The following is a 21,712-nucleotide window of genomic DNA, read 5'->3' as shown; positions in this document are numbered from 1 at the left end:
GTTCTGTTTAAAAGTACGCTACAGCCTGGAGGCTGTTAAAACAACAGTCCAGGCTTTAAAATAACTTTCTTGAAGAGGAAAGTAATAAAACATCAGTACAAAATAAGAAAAGGGAAGTTTTCTCCCCAAAGGGAACTTATCTGCCCAGCTAAGGAAAGCACAAGCTGACTGTTGATCCTCAAAAGCCTCACAGGAGCATACCCTTGGGCAGCAGTAAAGCTCTAAAGGGCTTCATGCCCCGACTTGCTTTTTAGGCAGCTCAGCTTGAGCTGCTTTACAGTTTGGGTACGTGGAAAATGCCCTGAAACTTTGGAAGCTGGCCAGCTGTTACATCCTTGGCAAAATATAACCCCTATAGCTAAGGCTACTGTAGCAGTGATCAAAATGAAGAGCATTGCCACATCCCACCTAATGGTTTCTATACACCTGTGGCCTGACCGACAGTATGTATGTATATGCCTGTTTTCACTTCTTAACAGTTCACATTTCTTTACACAAACTTACATTTACATTTTACCTATTTACTACTTGCTGAAGGTATCATTTCAGTCTCCTAAAAATGTTGACAGAGGTCATGGTCTCAACTATACCTCTCAACTGTACCATATTTTAAGGAAATGTTCCTTAGTCCGAGTCTTAAAAGTCACCGTTCCATGCATCATTGTTAGGTTTTTTTTTGCATATTCATTGAAAATAATATTGCTGCATATTAGTTCATCAACCTAATATTTTATAAAGTAACACATTTTAATCATGCTGTAAGCATCCTAGATTAAGTTGTTAGTAAGTGTTCCACATTTTGCCCATTTGTTCTACATTATGAGATGTAGACTTCCACATTTTGGAGACGGAAGATTGACGGCTATGCTTTTAACCCATGTAAAATGAAATAAATGGAAATGCAATGGCATTCTAAACAGTTTAAACTACATTTCTGTAAAACTGGGCTCATTTTAGAACAATTTTAGACCACAAAGAACGGTTGTCAGCATTCCTTAGTAGTTTCCCTGCTAATGCATAATCCTGATAATGAACAGCACTAATACAAGAGATGTATTCTGCAAAGTAGGGTCCTTCACACTTCACAAAATTAGACAATAATTGCTTACTGTCAGTTTTACCCCACAGCCCCCTCACAGAAAAAAAGTACTTGGAGGCAACCTCACAAATACATAGGAAACAAAAGACAACACAGGAATTAAGTCAAATATTTCATTTATGGACTGAATGACAGTTGCAGAGTTAGAAATGTACAGTCCACACTTCTTCTTCTTGACCTTTCGGCTTTTCCCGGTTAGGGGTCATCAGTGGAACTCCGGTCCGCTAATGATTGGCAGTGGATTTTTATGGTGCCGAGTTGCCAGAACGACACCTGACCTACAAGGAAGGCACAACCATTCACGCACGCACCTACCTGCATATCTTTAGACGTTACTCGACTATGGGGAGGACATGCAGACTCCACACAGAAGGCGCTCCAGCCGAGAATCGAACAGGAGAACCTCTTGCTGTGAGGAGACGACGCTAACCACTGCACCACAGCGGCCCACATGTCCACCCTTTCATGATTGAAAAAAAAGTGTCCCAGTGAAACAGGGCAGAGCTGAAAAAGCTTTATTCTGCTAGAAATAATGAAAGTAAAGAGCAACATCCATAAATATGCTCTTCCTCACTCTCTGTATTTCCTTCTGTTCATTTAAGTTAAATTACATTTGCAAACAGTCTGGATGTGCCTGTGACGAACAAATGTTTTCACATGCAAGCCACACTAGAAATGGAGCAAAAATTATTAAATAACAGAAAACCACACATAATCGCTGGAGAAACACAAAAAGACAACACCTGCTTAATTAGGAAAGCTAAGCAATCAAGTTTCTCAAGAGACCCATGCGATTACATCTTGCTACAATTTGGAAATTTTTTGCCTCCTACTGTTCTACTGTCTTTTCTTACAGCCACTTCATTTTTTTTTGTTTCTCTCTTTTATGCCTCTTGTAACAAAGTATATGCAAATATTTAAACGACACTGGGATCCTATTTATTTAAATGTCAACTATCTATACTACTGAAATGACTGCAAGCATTTGGAATTTATGTGATTTCTAAGGAAGAAATACACAGACAAAAATAACATTTCAGTGGGTTTCCAGAAAACTGCTTCAAAAGGAATTTTTTTTTTTAAAGAGAGAGAAAAGGTGGCATACAGAAACTAAGTCTATTAGACTAATGCATAACTCTCTTTCTTTTGTAATTCTTTATCTTAAACAACTGCATCATATTTATTCAGATTTTTCTACTTCTGTTTACTGAAGAACAGCCAAACATTATGTTTTTAACACCTTTATTGAATTATTACATATGACATAGACAAATTTACATTTATACAAAAGAAATCAAACTGTATTAACAAAGTAACATTAAAAAGAAGTTATGCACTTACATTAACGTTCCATCTGGGTTGTTGCTTTTTCATTTGGTCTTCAACCTGTAGGTTTGGTCGAATACTACAGCTCTTGGATCCAAAAAATCTGACCTCCTCCCCTACCCATAATACCCTGCTCCCCTATCATCCCTCAGATCGAGTTTGCTGCACCCAAAACAAGTGTGTAATACAAATACAATACATATGCATATATATATATATATATATATATATATATATATATATATATATACACACACACACACATTTATATATATATATATATACACACACACACACACACACACACACACACACACATATATATATATATATATATATATATATATATATATATATATATAAATGAGAAAGCATATGTCCCTTGAAGGAAAGAACAAGGAGACTTCAGATGCTTAACACAGACACAGAATTGACCAAAAACAACATCCGCCAGGTCTCCATAAAGAAATGGGGGGAGGGAAGGTTGAAAACCAAATGAAAAAGCATCAGCTCAGATGGAACATTATGGTAAGTACATTACTTCTTTATCTGAAGTTGTTGCTTTCATTTGATCTTCAACCTGTGGGACAGAGCCTCTAGCTACATAAATCTTGGGGGGCCCTTATGGAAGGAGATTCCAGAGCACAGCAACCAAAGGAAGCCTTGGTCCTTGAAATAATGTCCAATATGTAGTGAGATATGAAGGTATGTGAGTTAAACCAAGTAGCTGTAGAACAAATATCATCAATGGGCACACTAGACCAGAAGGCAGAGGAGGTGGGTACTGACCTAGTGGAGTGAGCTATGATTGGTAACAGTAAGGAAATTCCTTTATTGGGGTATACCAGAGAAATACACCTTGCAATCCAATTTGCCAGAGAAACTGGTTTCCCAATTTGGTTTTGGAATAAGAAACAAAAATCTGGTTAGGCTTTCTGAAGTGTTTAGTCCTATCCAAAGAAAAATGTAATTGTCTAAGCACATCCAGCACACAGAGTTTGTACTCTCTGGAAATTAGGGAAGAACACTGGAAGATTTACTACCTGATTAATATTAACCTCAAAAGCAACCTTGGGCGGGAAGGAAGGACTAGTGCACAACACAACTCTATCATTGTGAAACACCAAATAGGGGTGGTTTGATAGATAACGCTAGAATTTCAGACACTCTCTTAGCTGAAGTGATAGCTACTAAGAAAGCAGTCTTCCAAGACAAAAACTTCAAATCAACCTTTGCTGCTGGTTTGAAAGGAGGTGCAACCAATGCTTATAAGACCATGGTAAGGTCCCAAGGAGGAGTGGGATCCTTAATGGGAGGATGAAGAAGAAAGGTGCCTTTGAGGAATGTCTTGCACAGCTTGGAAGAGGTCAAAGGTAATGAATTTTCCCCAAACATGAAAGTGCAAGATAGCTGCCAGTTGCACCCTGACAGTGGAAAAACTAGCTCCATTATGAAAAATGGACATTAAAAAATCAAACACAGCAGAAACATCTGTAAAAAGATCCAGTTGGTTTCAGTGGGCCCAAACAGAAAATCACTTCTACTTGCTGTAATATATTTTCCTGATGGAAAGTTTATGTGCTGCTACTAAAAATCTCCCTAACTGGGGAAGAAAGCCAGGGATTTCTAGCCATCAATGGAAATTGCAGCAACCAAGCAGTCAGCTTTAGGTTGGGTAGAGCTGGGTGAGGATGACCAGAGAGATGGGAGAGGAGGTCTGAAGTGGGATCCAGAGAGGACATACTAGATGAGACCAGAGGAAGGAAAACCGCACTTGTTGAGGCCAAAAGAGAGCAATGAGGATAACTTTGCTCTTCAACCTCTGAGCTTTCTGAAGAAATTTGGGAATGAGAGGGACGGGGGGGGGGGTTAAGCGTAAAGCAGTCTTTGGGGGGGTGAAGCATGGACTACAGAAACTCTTGGTGACTGTCCCTGAGGAGGGATCAGGGAAAAGAACTCACTGCACTTGGCGTTGGAAGGAGACGGGAAGAGATCACAGAAAGGCTGACCCCATTTCTGGAAGATCATGTCTGCCACTGAAGGATTCAGAGACCTCTCGTGAGGCATCAGAATGGTCCTGTAGAACCTGTCCACAAGTATGTTTGACTTCCCCGGAATGTGCATTGCCACTAGAAAGTGGTTGGAAGAGATCGCCCATTGCCACAACCTCATGGCCTCTTGACACAAGGGATAAGACTTGGTTCCTCCCTGCTTGCTGATGTACCAAACAAATGACAGGTCTGTCTGAATTGCAATGGACCCCGAAGGAAGACAGGTATGAAGGGACTGGAGCACTGCTCTCATCTCCAGGATGTTTATGTGCAAATTGATTTCTAAAGGGTACCAGGTGCCTTGGACTGTCTGACCAATAAAATGCCCCCCCACCCCACCCGAGATGGAAGGTGTCCATGGTCACAGTGGCCTTTGGGCGTGGGAGGATAAACGGGCGACCCTATTCTAGAACCTGCAATTGAAGCCACCAGAAAAGAGATTCCTTGCATACTCAAGACAGTCTGATCGGATAGCTTAGAGGATAAGAAAGAAGGGACCATTGAACTGCTGGAGTCCATTGAAGAACGCTCATGTGGAGATGAGCTATAGGAAGAAGACTGATGGTGGCAGCCAATGAGCCCAACTCTCTTAGAACAAGACATTCTGGAGGCATAGGAATGTCTAGAATCTGTCTGACATGGAGTCTGAGGGTGGAGATCCCCACTGGAGGAAGAAGAAATAAGCAATGTGTCATGTCTATATGGGCTCCAATGAAGTCTATCACCTGTACTGGTTGTAGACGAGACTTTATTAGGTTGATGGAGATGCTCAAGGTTGAGGTTAGTTGAAGTAGGTAATCCCTGGCTTGGAGGAGTCGATGCCTGGTCAGAGCAGTAAGGAGCCAGTCATTCAGGTAGGGAAACACACAGAATCTTTGCAGCCTCAAGTGAGCTGCTACTACTGCCATATATTTGGGTGATTACACAGGGGGGCTGTGGCGAAACCAAAGGTGAGTACTCTGAAATGGTAATGACTGGCTCCCAGCCAGAAGCAGAGAAACCTTTTGGAGTGCCTGTTCATTTTGATGTGATAGTACACTTCCTGAAGGTCTACCAAGCACATTCAGTCGTCCTTCACCAGGAAGAGCAGAATAGACTGAATTGTGACCATTCAGAACTTTGAATTGGCAACGGTTCAAGTTTGTCAGACCCAGAATAGGTCTGAGGTCTCCCGTTTTTATGGGGGCTAAAAAGAATCTGGAATAGATGCCTGAACCGAACTGGCCTTGGGGGACAGTCTGAATGTTTTTTTTGAGAGCAGCTTTGAAATTTCTAATGCCACAGCCTTCCTTGACTGGTTGGGACATCAGGGAGGGATTTGGTTGGAGACAGATTTTATTAAAAGGGAATGACATAGTCTCTGGATATTATGTTCAGAACCCAATGGTCATTCATGATGGCTTCCCAGGCTGTTGGGTGTAGAGAGAGATGTCCCTCAACTGCCTCCAGAGTGAAGCAGTCGGGCAATCCTTCAGGACTGCTGATTGGGCCTGTCTGAGAAGGTATCTGGAGACCTCTGGATCATGGCACCCCATCTGCCATTAGCACCATTTCCACCACTGCCTTTGGAGGAAACTTTTCCTGTTGATTCCTGAAAAGGACATTCAGATCCTCGGGACCACAACTTTTTGCTGCCACTTTGGTTGCTGGAAAAGGACCATTGAGGGGTGGCAAAACTGATTCTGACAGCAGATAAGGTTTTCCCATCCTTCTAACTCTGGGAGAACGTGTCTCTAACAGCAGGACCAAACAAAGATGATCCATCAAAGGAAGCATTAGTAAAAGACACCTTAAAGGGTTCTGTGAAATCACAGAGCCACACCCAGGTGTGGCGCCTTATGGCAATGCCTGAACCAGCCGCCCATGAGGCACACTCTGCCGCATGCAAGATTAACCTCATGGACGTATTTTGCTATAGAAAAAAAGGTGGCCATTCTGGAGGAAAAGGTTTTCTGTTTCTCTGCAGACATGGACTCTGGGGCAGAACTAGAGAGCTCCTTAACCAGGTCTCTCTGAAGTCTGGTCACATATGCCAAATAGTTCAGCACCCACAAAGCAAAGGAAGCTGAAGTGTACACCTGCTTCCCGAATCTGTCCACTGCCTGAGACTCCCTGTTTGGACAGTGAACAGATGAGCTTTCCTGAGCCAGCTCCTTTTTGGTGGCTGCTGCAACCACCATGGCATCAACAGGAATATCTTTGGTTCAATGAGGCCTATCTGAAGGTGCACTAAGAACCTTATCTGGGCATTTGGGGATGGGTTCCACTGTGTCCAGCTCCTTCAAAGCCCTGTGGCAGATGAGATCAATCAGAGGGTCTGCTCGGGGGACTTCTTCTAAATCATTATCCTCAGTGAGGGATTTGGAAGAGGAATCTGCATGTCTCCTTTTGCAAGTACACTTATGAAAGACCTCTTCGGTGGGATGCTCTGGGTAGGTATCAGAAGACTCAAGGTGTTCCAACTGGGAAGAGGTCTAGAAGTTCTTTTGGGCAGGCTGTTCTGGAGGAGACAGAAGGGATGCCTCTTGCAGAAGTTCTCCTGAGGATGGACCGGCCTCCAAGGAGGGGAGAGCTGAGTTTCACCTAGTGATGGAGAGAACCCTTTCCACTACTTCAAATGCCGAGGGTGAATGAGAATCTGAGGGACCCCCCACCAGAACTGAAGTTGTCGGTAGAGGAGCCCTACGAGTTCCTGCCACTCTTAGATCCAAGGGGGAAGTCAAAACCGAACTATCAAGCGCTGAGGCTCTGAGGGGAAGAGACAACTCTGAAAACTTCACAGCTGACAACAAACCCTCAGATCTGATGCCGGCACTATGATTCCGAGAGCCACCCCGATCCAAATGTTTCAGGGCCGAGCTACTCAGGGCAACCACTGGAGTCAAGGTGACAGTACCTTTTGGCTCAGACATGTCAGGTCTCAGGATCCTCAGATCCAACAACTCCGAAGCCAGTGGTCGGATCTGAGAAGGACAGAGAGGGCCAAAAGCAGGCCAAAGGCTACTGGATCCAACGGGGGATGGAGTGGGCAGAACCCCCAGTTGAATTTGCGCCTTGAGGAACTTCATCAGCATTCTGTTGACCTCAGCTTCAGAAAGGCTCTGGGAGGACCTGGCGGATAAAGCAACTGAAGGAGGCCTGGAAGCTGGTTTAGGAAAATGATGTAGTGGCGACTTGGGCCTGGAGGTAATCGGTTCTGGAGAAAAACTGGGGGAATCACCTCCAGAATCTTTCCTCACCTATGTTTGGATCTGATGACTAAAGATCCAAAGTTTTGGCAGACTTGCAAGAGGGCTCCTCAGGCAAGGAAGAACTGCTGTCCAGGGACCTTTTCTTCTCCTTGTGTCTCTTGGTGGGGGGTTGTGCCCCTGAAGTGGACGGAGAACCAGAAGAGGAGGAAGATGGATGGAGAACCAGAAGAGGAGGAAGAAGGCAGAAGACCCCTCAATATCAGTTTGTTTCTCCTGTCAATGAGAGCGTGTTGATTGAACCAAGCGCATATAGAACAAAATGAGTCCAGGTGAGAGGACCTCAAACAAACAATGCATTCCATGTGGGCAATGGATAGAGGAGGGTTATGCCCACATGTAGGGTACTTTTCAAACCCCACTGGTTTGTCAGACATGGCAAGGGCCAAGCAGGGAAACTAATAGAAAAAAAAATTTAAATGCAGAAAGGGCTTAGCTAACCACTATAAGAAAGGCTACAGCCAGCTTTTAGATAGTTGGATTTTTTTTCCTTTTTGGGAAATGGAAAGGGAAATAGAGAGCGATAGAAAGAACCATAAAAGAACAGACCCATGCAGTACAAATAAAAGACAGGGGTGACAACAGAGATAAGAAAGATTATAAGGAAAAAAAAACTTTTATAATTCACTCACAAAAACCAAAACGAGCTCAGATAGTCACTATCCTGTGCTGTTCAGAAAAGCAGCAAACGAGATCTGAGGGATGAAGGGGGAGCAGGGCATTATGGGTAGGGGAGGCTCTCAGATTTTTCAGATCCTAGAGCTGTAGTATTTGGCAGAGTCAGATCCGAGATCAGATCTGAACTCACAGGTTGAAGATCAAATGAAGACAACAACTTCAGATCAAACATTATACTTCACATATATTACTATATATCATATAACCTAAGCAACATTACATAAATTATTCAATTCCTGTCCCCTTTTTTAAACAAGAAACATATTTATTAAACCACCACTTACAACATAAGCAATCATACATTTATATAAACGAAAACACACCACACCGACACGACCCTAGTTGCAAGCATTTTATATCACAAATCATACTGACACACTCTCAGTTACAAATATTTGTAATCTAGCCAATCATTTTCAAACATCATACAGCTCGTTTAAGTCCTGCCTTCTTTTAAACCTCATTCCTCCCCTGTATGTATGCATATTTATGTAGCATGTTGTGCATGCACATTCATAGAAAACATAGTAACTGAACAAACTTCCCATTCTATATTGATTTTATATATAATATAGGCTCTAGCAAATATTATGTCAGTTCAAAGTGTTTCTTGTAATGTATACTTCAAAAGCTGGGAACTGACTGCAACAGATCTACTCAAAGTGATCTCTCACACACACACACACACACACACACACACACACACACACACACACACACACACACACACACACACACACACACACACACACACACACACACACACACACACACACACACACACACACTGTTCAGTTACATCTGACAAAATAAAAGCAATCAAATACACTGCCTACTACTAAAAAGAATACAGCTCCAAGGTCAAACTGTTTTCCACAAAGGGACAACTAACTTCCTATGTTCACCTCCATAATAAGGAATTCTGCCACTCAAACCCACTACTAAACTATAATTCCATGTTTGCAGTGCTCTGCATAGTAGGAATAACTTGCTTTGCACTCTAGCAAACCAGCCTATGTCCCAAGACATTACTTCAGAGTTAGATTAGAACGGTAGGGCAGGCACTGGAAAGCAAATTTCCTATAATTCCCTGCATTTGTTTCATCTCATTCTGGTCAGTTTTGTGTACCATTTTTAATCCAGGTAAGAGTCAAGCAGTATGTGTCGATCCCACCTAGTAGATTTCAATACAGTACCAGGACAAGCCTGTTTTAGACTACACACACTTGTCATGTGCTACATGCGTAACTACAGACACGCACTGTTACTAAAAAGCCACCACTCTTAAGACTGAAAGGGCTTCATTAGCCCACTAAACATTTACGTAAAAAATGCGGTTGCTCAGGTAACAGTGGCACAGAAAAAAGACAAACATTCTAAAAAGAGTAACAGAAATGCTGCTTATCTTACACAATGAAGATAAGTGCACTGTTTGTGCTGTTTATAACCTACACTCTGGTTAAGCACGCTGATGAAAAGATTTCATTCCATAAACCCAGCTGCCATGGCCTTGAGTAGCAGTCCTGAGAGAGAACACAATTTGCAAATAAGGTACATTTTAAACACAGTGATATTAATGATACTATGAGCAATTTACATTCAAAATGCTCAGTGAAAGGAACCAATGCAATAATATGCTGGCCTACCTAGGGAGAAATTTAAAAATGAAACTCTTGTTTCACTTACCAGAAAAACATAGTCTGTATCTAGATACGGAGTTTACAAAGTACAACATTGCTGACAACACTGCTGGCAAGATTAGAGTCCATTCAAATCAAAACTGGCTTACTGCTTCTGTACTGATTTATATTTCTGGATCTCAGAGTTGAAGCTCAAATATCTGGGACAAGATGCCAGAGTGACGGAGATGAAAAGAATGCTGGGAGGGGAATGAAAATGGCAAAACAATAAAATAATAATTAATGGCACGTAGGTTTAATCGGTGGGAAAAGTTTAAATGTAAAATTTTTATGGAAAAAACTAAAATGAATATTTAAATTCAGTAAGTATATGACTGTAATATGATGATGTTGATTTTGGATACATGCTGTGTAATAAATTGAACGTTTAATCAAGTTTTGCTCAAAAAAGAATCAGGGCCAAAGGCAAATATAAAAAGGTGGACAAAGGACCAAAATTAGGGACAGTTTTTAATTATTATTCAAATTCACTTAAAAAGGTAATAAAATGACATGTTTTCAAGGTAATAGATGTTTTCCATCACTTGCATTTTGTGAACTGAAAGAAGTATGAATCGTTGATGTCTGGTATTACAGACTGACTGCAATCCTCAGTGATTTACCAAAATCTCAAAAACTTTAGAAGGGCCAAGACAAAGGCATAAAACGAAATCAGGAACAGCTAGGAGGTATGTCACCAAGGATTGGGTGCACATCATCTTTCTCTCCCTTCTGAGAAATACATCTGCATATAGAACTCCAAGTGGAAATGGTGTGTTTGTGTGTATGCGCAGGCAGGTTCACACTAGTATGCACAGCTGGGAGCAGATTACTAGTAGCATTCACTGCACGCCTTCACTGCTCTCTGCTGGCTAATACAAAAAGGAAAAAAAGAACATTCTTTAAATATCTAGTGAAAGTCAGTATGCACTAGTTAGTGGTGGCATAGAAGGATAAAGCCCTACTCACATCCTGGGTAATACAAGTTTGATTAGTAGATCAGGGACGTGACATTGATTATAGTGGAAGTGAAGGAAAGATATGCCCATCCTAGGGGAAAGGAGGAGGTGAGTGAAGCCAGTCACAAGAAAGCCACAAGGGATGGCAAGAAGCATAAGCAATTTGGTTGCAGGTATGTGGCCCATAAGCCACTGTACAGTGCATCACATGGTGACGGCAGAGGAGCATGCAGGTCACATGTCATCTCCCAAGAGGTGGGAGTAAGACATAACCACAACACCCACATTGTTACGATGCTGGCAAGGGCACAAATAATCCTCATAGCTGCCTGAATGATGGTGTCTCTTAATGACTCTTGCCCTAGAGATGAACTTCATATGTCCCTAGTACATGGGGGAAGGAGGAATGAACAGATTGGGTCTGATGGAGAAGACTTAATGCTCAACAAGTGAGATGGCAAAAATGACCAAAAAAAGTGTATGTGCATTGACCCTCATCTTCTCTAGTCCTGTACTTTGTTTTTTTTTCCTGTGAAACAGCCACTGGCTTATTAGGGTTTCTCAGTTAGGAAAACAAATACAAGAAATTAAACTAAATTAAATAAGTAAGTCATCGCTGTTTCATGGTGGGAGCATACGGCAACAAGTTGATGGTGAACATGCATCGCACAAATCTGTCAAATGGGTAAAGGCATCAGAAGGGTGGGTGCACAGAAGCACACCAAACACACACAAGCACCATACTACACTACTGCGTTAAAATCTTAGCAGGTCAACTAAACATGGTGCCTCTGGGAGAACCCACTAAGAACAGTAACAAGATAATGTCTGCAATACTTGGGACAGAATGGAAGAAAATGCAGAGGTAAAGTAACATTTATTTATATATCTAACCTATTCCTCTTATTACAAAGGTCACCCAGTAATTCCTTCAGTATATAGATATACATCCAAATTTCTCTCAGCTGTGAACATTAAACATCAAATGCACGTTCCCTTTTTAAACTACCTGTCTCTTAATTCGGTAACTACCTTCTAAAAGAATACATCCACATACTACTACAGAATTCTACATTGTTGTTTTTCAGCATCTTTTCTTTCCAACAAGAGCACACTGAATAAAACATGCAGTTTTTGAACCTTGACAAGTGCTATCAACAGTTCAAAAAATAGAGGCTGAGGTATATCATGGTCGTATTTTTTAACCAATTAACTTGAAAACATCTTACTCCCTGAAATTTCTGCCTTCCTCCATATTCCTCATCATTATGACAACTTCATTCTATTCTTTCCACTGGCTCCAAGCCTTTGCTTCACTGAAGAGTAAAGATGAAGCAAGTAGTAGAAAGACGGGCCTCAGAAAACACAAAACCATAACAACCTTATTCCCCTGCCACCATAGCTGTCCCCCAGTCCCGATTTCAACTCCTACTCCTGACTCCCCTTACCTGTAGTGCTGACACAAACTGGATGGTGCTAACCAGAGCCAAGCAAGAGCCCTTGGTGAAATTGAAACGAATAGTGTCAATGAAATGAGATGTGTCGATCTTTATATCCACAAATACATACAACATCTTTATCCCAGCTGTAGCATCGATTGGAACTGAAAAAAAAAAAAAAGAAAACAGATGTCAGACAGCATACCCAATGATTATAAAGTGCAGGTAACAATACTGGGCATAATTAAATACATGATCTACGTAACACATGAGACATAAAAGCCAGAAATGGCCATCTCATTATAAAAGTGACTGCAGTGGTGTACAACACAGCTAAACAATAAATCACTGACAAACAAGATGCATGCAGTCATGAATATGTCAAATACATCCAACAGACCAGTTCTTCAATCTGCAGGGGTTTAAAGTGCAAAATGCATCTCATATGAATGTACAAAAAGAAGGCAATATGTAAAAATTATGGTATTTATATAATAAACAGAAATCCAATTGAAAAGACATGGCCTAGAAATTTCCAGGTACTGGTATGCCTACTGTCTTGCCTTTACCTTATGGAAACAGACAGACGGCCATTAAGGGCACGACCAGTACTAGACTGCTAAAAGCAGGTCCTTCAGAACGTTAACAGATGCAACAATGTCACAGACCTGTAAACTGCTGTTGAATGACAAAGAAAGTCAATTACAGCAGACAGAAGAGAACAGCAACATATTCAGTGACACTGTAGTTAACCATGCATCTGTTTCAGACTAGTTTAGGATACTTGGAAAGACAGCAAAAAAAAAAAAAACCCTGAGGCCATTCCTCCATCAGCTTCTGCACTCACTTATTCCTGAATCTCCTAGTTGCTTCTTTCTGTGTAACCTGGACATGACCCTTCACCAGGTGAATACCTAGCTCCTCGGAAAGTGAACTTCAATAGTGCTTTCTATTAGGCCCATGGAGTGCGACATCCAGTGGGGAACAGCAAGCCTTCATTCTTGTGGCAGCTGGTCAATAACCATAGCTGTGTACGGTAACAAGTGCAGTGATGTTAGGACTTTGTCACCACTACCTGTACTAAACCTGAGATGTCCTATGACACTCCTAGTCTTCATCAGAGGTCAGCTGGGTGACAGATTTTCCTTCCCCTTCCTCCCAGGATAGCAGAGCAGGTCATTAGTCTCATCATCTTATCTCCTTTTCAGACAGACATGAGTCCAATCCCAAAACTGGGTTGCAGTGATACAGACAGATGCCTTGCCTCTGTGCTATCAAATCAGCTTAGATAGCAACATTTTTGTGGTGCTTAGAGATGTTAAACCATGGCCCCATCTGCCTGAATTGGTGGTAGTTCTAGTAGTTGTAAAAGAGTCCATCCCACAGCACTTATTGAAAAAAGTAGGGGAAGTTCCCCAGCATCCTGGCCAAATTTGCCCTAGTCACTATGATTATAAAAAAAACTCAAGACTCCCCTGAAGAGAGGCCACTGACCTTGTGGGATGAACCCGGTCAACAAAATGTGAATAAAAATAAACACATACATTTTGTTGTCCAAGGCTGAGTTTTCAAGATGAATCTAGCTAGTCAAGCTTTACCACATACTACATACACTGAATTAAGACAGGAAAAACTCTGTCCAGTATCTGCTTCTGGCACCTTAGCAAAAATCAAAACTGTAAAACTACAAGCTGAACAGGCTAGGAATGAGAATATCATTGATACACAGGGTGTATGAACAAGCGAAAATGTTACTGGTACCTGCTTCACAACTGATAAAATAACATCATCATCTAGTAACTCCCCCTTCCCCAAAACTGACACGCCTAAGAATCTGTTAGTGAGGTACCCAAGGAGCTGCTAAACAAGATGTTGAACTTTTATGCTCAAAGCACTTACACATTTACACATCCAAGGCACAGACAGCCACCAAATCCATAAAACAAGCTGAAAAATGCAGCTAGTGTAAAAAGTGTGCACACAACCAAAGGCCATAGGACCTAAGAACATAAGCGGATTCACCCCAAACTGTTAACAGTGTCCCTTCATGGGGTGTGTATGCATCTGGGAGGACATACATGTCAGGGGGATAGCACAGAATGTCCATACAGTGACGCTGGTGCCCACATCAGCCACAACATAAACACCCCTGATGTCTGCACATTGGACTGCTCTCACCCTGGCAGTGGACAAATGGGTAATGATGATGGCTTGATGGTCTGCAAACACAGGGGGCACAAAAAGGATAAAGAAAAAAATGCAGCTGCTTAAAACCCAAGTGTTGCTTGCCTTACCAGCAAATGGTTTGTACAAATTATCTGCAAACGTCCCTTTATCAAGACATATGAGATATGCCAATTTCTCCTGAAAAAATGTGTTGCAGCCCACTAGCTCTAGAATGTCCAGTGAAAAACAATTCTTTATGGTCTAAAAATGTAGAAAAAAAATCCCATGTGCTGAATTCTACATTAAGAAACAAATGATACAATGAAAATCTAAACTTAAGTCACAATATATCCACATAATGGCAACAATACCAATAAGGATACAGACAGGTAAATCTTATAATATAATATAATATAATATAATATGATATAATATAATATAACATATAATACAATATAACATAATATAATACAACATAATAGAACAGAAAAGAAACAATACTTTGCAATACCACATTTATAATTAAATTTGCTTAAATAGTCCTATGTTAAGGCCAGAATTCTGCAATGTCATGAAATGTCTGGTTTACATTAAAAGAATGCATTGTATAAGGCGCAGCAGGACAAAAAAGGTAAAATATATTTGGTGAGCACAGATGGACCACTGCAAAGATATGCAAATTTAGAAATGGCACTTACTGCAAAATAAACACTGATGATTCAGATAAGGAAACATTAAAGGGATCAGAGGAGTGCAAAGTAGAGATAATTTCTGAAAACAGGATATGTTTGCTGAAAGGTTCCTTATTAATATTATCAAAGGAACTCCAGAAGAAATGTATCGAGATAACACATGAAACACATCAGAGACATGGAAAACAAATTCAGTACTGAGGGAGAAAATATGGTTTCCCTCTTCGGCTGAAGTAATACAGAAAATGCTGAAAGATGGTTTGTTGTGCCAGACAAGTACACAACAAAGGTGCTCTCATACAAATACATGAACTTCCAAAATAACCAAGGGTTGACCTCAACAATGCTTATTATAGGCCGATATACAGTTAAAAAAAAGCTTATTTCAACTTAGTGATGATTGCTCAAGCTTCCCTATTGCAGAAGCGTTGTTTTCCACTTCTTCACGTGTGTGATATATGGGTCTACTGGATATTATCAGTGACAAGCTTACTGAAGCTGAGCTCTGTGCATCAACTACAGTTTTCTGCCACCCTATCTAACCGGCTGTACATACACACATAAAAATACTACTGCAAAGAGATTTTGCAACTTCTGACGTGCCCTTTACACCCATTGTCTATATATAATATTTCAAAAACTGCACCAGTTCAAAGCAAGGGAAATATATTTTTCCTTTCCCACAGATTGGTGAAACTTTGGAGCCAGTATATTCAGAGACTGAGCATAACTGGACAGAAGCAAAGTATCAGGTAGTGCAGAAGGGGGACATTCTGTAAAAAAAACACAGGTACAATTCAATCAGTTTAGCATACTGCAAGTCTGTTGAATGCTGATAAGTACAGCTGAGGATCCATTAAATGACAAAGTCAGATTAGATCTAGTCATACCAACTTAAATGACAAAGTCAGATTAGATCCAGTCATACCAACTTCTGACAGCATTTGGCACAGCAGAGAAGTGATGACTATCAGTGGCCTTTACTGTTCTACATCCATTCATTTAAATTCTATGAAAGCCACGATTATGTCCATTGAACAGTGACTCCACTTTAGACACATTCCCTAGTCAAAGGGCTAGCAAAATACTTCATGAACAAAATATAATTAAGGCACTAAGGACTGCCACAACTAAAGGAAACAACACTGACATAATGGCCTAAAGACGTTCTATAGATCTTGCGAAAGGAAATGCACTGCCCTAGCTTGCCCTTTAGGAACAAGACACACTGTATGACAAGATCCAGAAGTCATCAAAAGAAGGCACTTAAACATCAGCAAGGGATAGTCTGATACTAAAAGTATCAGGGAACAGTTTTTATGTAACAGACAGACCCCATTAGGGAAAAATTAGCAGCAACATAAAAAACTCTAAATAATTGTTTTGTAAAACTCTGCCATGAAAATCTTAACAGTGAGGGAAGTGATAACAACTCTGACTCAGTTTAGCTGTAGAGAAGGATAGCCCAGTGATGTTAGGATGTTGTCACTGCTTGCAGGTGGCAGTGTCACTAGTAGACTGCTTGGAATATAAGATCCAATGATGAGAAGCTTCTAAACAGCAAGAAATAAACCAACATGTTAGAGTGACTTATTTTTTTCATTCTTTACATAAAATGATTGCTAATGTAGTTTATCCTCACAAGTCAGCTAAGAAGTAATGTACAAATGCATTTGTTACAAAAAACAAATTATCTAAAGAAGTTTTACAGACATGACAGAATATGGACATTTATACATGTATATACATACATGGCAAAATTATATATGTGAAGATATAAGTTATCTAAACATAAATATATATATATATATATATATATATATATATATATATATATGTGTGTGTGTGTGTGTGTCTGTGTGTATACAAAATACACACACACACATACATATATATATATATATGGGTCTATCTTAGTACATCGACAATTCACAATACCGAAAACGGATTCACCGACACCATAATATCGAAAGTCACGTTACCGGCGCCAGAAGATCGACAAGGCAGAAGACCGACGGAGGAAGACACCGACGCTGAGAAGCTGCGCTGGGGAAAGGATATGTAAGTATGCGGTAGTGACGGACGATAGGGTGCGAGTAAGGTAAGTGTGCGATGCTGGTGTTTAGTAGGGGTAGGGGTGGGATAAGTGAGTTAGGGTTAGGGCGCGGGTTAGGTGAGTGTGCGAGTAAGGTAAGTGTGCGATGTTGGTGTTTTGTAGGGGTAGGGGTGGGATAAGTGAGTTAGGGTTAGGGCGCGGGTTAGGTGAGTGTGCGAGTAAGGTAAGTGTGCGATGTTGGTGTTTTGTAGGGGTAGGGGTGGGATAAGTGAGTTAGGGTTAGGGCGCGGGTTGGGTGAGTGTGCGATAGTGACGGACCTTAGGGTAAGGGTTTGGGTTAGGGTTGTAGATAATTGTGTATGTATGGGTTAGTGTTTGTTTGTAAGGATTTTGGTGTGCTTGTGTTGTGTGTGTGGGTGTTGGATAGGGGATGTGTTTTGTTTGTTGGTATGATGTGTCGGGTGTATGCGATGTCGTGTTTGTGAACTGTCGATCTTCTGGCGTCGGTTAAATGACTTTCGATGTTTTGGTGTCGGTTAATTCGTTTTCGGTATTTTGAAATGTCGATGTACTAAGATAGACCCATATATATATATATTATATATATACATATATATTACACACACACACGCACACATATATGGAGATATATGCAAATAAAAGATGAAAGTCTATTAATTTAATATATCGTTGATGAGAATATTGCTATTAATACACTGTTGATATGTATTTTATTTATATTTATTATTTTTAAGTGGGTAAAGTGATCTGGTACAAGACCCTTTTCAGCCACAAACTGCCAAAAGGCTGTACAAAAGAGAAAACAATACAGAACAATCATCCAAAATAATCCAGAAAAGAATGCACACAACATTCAGAATTTAAACAATGACAATGATGTATAGAATAGTGGTCTTGGGTTTATCTACAGCACATGCAGGTATGCAAAAAAAGCAATGTAGCTACATAAAATGAAGGTCAAGTACACATTTACAAAAGGTATATGTAAATATCTAGTTTGAGAGTGCTACAAATGTTGCAGACCTAGAATAGCACAGAGGCATGGTGTCTGTTTGCACCAAAGGTGACCCAAGTTTGGGAACAGATTCATGTCACTAGTAAGGTTGGTCAGGCAGGATAGGGTGAACTGGCTGGCGGCTGATTCTCCTATCACAGGGGAACAGTGAGGGGAAAACCTGATGTCAATGTGACCTCAGGAGAAGCTGTAGAACCAAAAGGCAAGAAGCAAACCACAAAATGTGAAAAAGTCTGGCAGATCAGGTTCCAGCAAGCACAAAATCCAAAGCACGATGATGTAAAACAAAAATTTTTAATGTAGAAAAAATATAAAAGATGTTTCTTTCACTTTCATTTACAACAGTGTAAACTTTTTCAGATCAGGTCCCCGAGGCCTAAACTGAGAGTCCCATTAAAGCTAACTTCCTAAGGAGTCAGAGCCCATCTGGCAAAGGATCCTATCCATAGCTTTCACCTGCTCTGGATTTAGCACAGCTTTCCAGTTTTTACCTTTTTTTCTCTGACTGCCTTACTTTTCTGACTTGTCCCACGACGGCCCTGATTTCCATTCTTTCATTGCTTCAATCACAGAATCAATGAGAAAGAAACCTGGAGCTCATCAGCATCACAAATGGAGTTACAGGATGAACAGCAGCAAGCCAGTGTTATTAGTGAAGCTGGGTTAAAAGTGAGTAGCACATAATAACTGCATTAGTGTTCGTCTACCAGCCTATTTCTAAATTTTTCATGTCCTGTTTTTACACCTGACACCCGTATCCTTTAGCTTGGATGACTGGCTTGTTAAGCTCCCAGACTGTGGCTGCCATTCAAGACTATTTGTACATGCTTCAGGCTCAGCTGCTAACAGAAGATGGGAATGTGAGACAAGTAGGAAAGAATGCAGGAAACTGGGAGATCTTAGACTGTGTAAGCAACTAGGCTAGCCTACTTGTTGCAGCTGTCTGCCCTCCCCTGAACACGAATGAAACTTAAATATGTTCCAGTCCTGTTGTAGCCTGCTGCCAAGCTTCAATGTTGTGCATGGTGGTGGCTATGTCTGTCAGCCTTTGGCCTTTCCCCACTGGCTACCAGTGGCAATGTCTTGCAGTTGCTTCCAGAATGGAATGAGACATGTCCAGGACTACTGAGAATGAGGAGAGAGAAAGACAGAATCTGAACTATACTGCAGCCAGTACAATCTATAACACCACTGCCACTCAGTCAGAAATTAAAGATAGAGTTAGACAGACAATGTGTGAGATACCATCAAAGTTCTGTAGTTACTGTCTGTACAGCAGCTGTCTGCCCTAGTTGAACCCCCTCACCCCAAGCTGCCAGCTAGCTCTGATTAACTAGTGTGCCATTCCTACCCTATGTGGTGGCTGAGTGTGACATCGCACCTGTGGAGAATTTTGCTTTTGTATGTTAGTTTGGTGAGTGCTAACAGCACACAGATTCCAGAGCATCACCCATTCCTCACTCCAGTAAGTTTTTTTTTTCTTCAGCTGATAAAGCTCACTAGCTCAGTTTTATTAAATGGTAATGTTTTATTGGGAGGGGCTGTTTAGTTCAGTTTTAATGTTTACTTCTGTAATGGTGAAATTCTGGCCATGATTATTTGTTGTGATCAAGTGATCCCTATACACAAATAGCGTAGTTAGCAGCTACGCTATTCAAACCATCCCTGTGCCTTACTTGTACCACATTAGAAAAGACAGAAAGATTTTAAATGCACTTTTAAATAGCAGTGCATGTGCTTGTATCAAATTAAATTAAAATAAAGGGTTAGGGCAAGCTTTCACCAGCTCCCTAAAAACTTACTACTGGAATACACTTGAAACCCTTCTAATTAGATGACTCTGTCACATTTAACAAAATCTTTTTAAACATCCTAAATACACATGCCCCTCTGAGAATCAAGACAGTCAGAAGTAATTTAGTGCCAAGGCTAACCAGTGAAACAAAATAACTTATATGACCACTAGAGACAAACCCTAGAAAACGTGGTCAAAGAATAAAACACCAAAATCTCTAGAGCAATTACAAATATGTCGGAAACCAAACCAAGCAACGTATACAGATTGATAAGAAGTCTTACTACACCAGTTTTCAAAACTCACACCCGCACACTCAAAACTTTTCTGGGCTTCAATAAATAAACTTTTAAACCCTAGTAAAACTACTTAACTGACACCTTCCAACTTGACCATGCCACAAGAACTGCCATACAGTTCATCCTGCACTTCACCCAAACATTCACCTCTTTACTTAAAAACAAGAGCTTTACAAACCTTCAAGTTCCACTTTCAACAGAAAATCTTACAAGAAGAAAGCTTTACACCAGTTCCCACATCAACTATCAAATAATATCTAAACAAATTGAAACCTACTAACTTGGCCACCGATCAATTACCAGCCAACTATATTAATATTCTCACCAATGCTCTAACTCCACTGTATATCCATTATATTTTTACCATCTGGAAAAATGCCATGCCATCCCTTTCCATAAAGGTGGCACTTCCACTGAACTACCTAATTTCAGACCCAATGCCATCTTATCTCCCAATTCAAAAATACTGGAAAATATGTTCATAAACTACTACCCAGTATCTTTTAAAGGAACAATTACCATTTGATATTCCGCAAGGTTTTAGACCTGCCCATATCACGACAACTGACCTCCTTACTTTTATAGACAACATACATAAAAAGCCAGGGATAGAGATATACTCCTATCTTCCTTACTCCCTGACTTATCAAAAGCTTTTGACACTGTCTCAAACTCCTACTAGAACTGTCCACAACAGGTATCTCACAGCACGCTGCCAGGCAGTCATATGGAATTCTGCCCTTTCCCCTTACCTACCTATTATTACAGGTGTTCCACAAGGCTCTGTCCTTTGTCCTCTTCTATATAGTATTTTTATAAACAATCATCATACTTCTAAACAATAAGCATGCCTTGTAAAGTAAAGCAGACAATTCCACACTTATCTGCCTCTCAGACAATCTAGAAAATTTCTAAAAGATTAAACGACATGCCTTTAACTCTGCTGAAAACTGTCTTTGTAACCATCAATTCCTCCTTTATACAAAGAAAACTAAGATCACACCCCTAAACAATATGCCAGTTTAAATAGCACCCCACACAAAACTCCTGAGGGGCTCACAACAGATGGCAACCACAACTATACCCTCTGTACACACAGCAATACAAAAAAACTCACAAAACAAAACTAGGAATGCTATATAAAGCCAAAAAATCCTTACTATATCTAGCAGTCTCATTCTTGCCACTA

The 21,712-nt window shown here is 40.6% G+C and overlaps 1 protein-coding gene across 1 annotated transcript in view; it reads right to left on the bottom strand.

The window, feature by feature from the left end:
- The window catches only part of LOC122787586 (2-(3-amino-3-carboxypropyl)histidine synthase subunit 1-like), a 2,760,216-nt gene that overhangs the window by 2,248,238 nt on the left and 490,266 nt on the right, over positions 1 to 21,712 (bottom strand). Inside the window, exon 2 of the mRNA XM_044054371.1 lies at positions 12,489 to 12,643. Coding sequence (XP_043910306.1) covers positions 12,489 to 12,643 — 155 coding nt within the window. The remainder of the gene's footprint in view (positions 1 to 12,488; positions 12,644 to 21,712) is intronic.

Source organism: Protopterus annectens, chromosome 13.part0, assembly GCF_019279795.1.
Source record: "Protopterus annectens isolate FY-2018-M chromosome 13.part0, PAN1.0, whole genome shotgun sequence".
NCBI classification, from domain to species: Eukaryota; Metazoa; Chordata; order Ceratodontiformes; family Protopteridae; genus Protopterus; species Protopterus annectens.
This window is presented reverse-complemented; position numbering and strand designations above follow the sequence as displayed.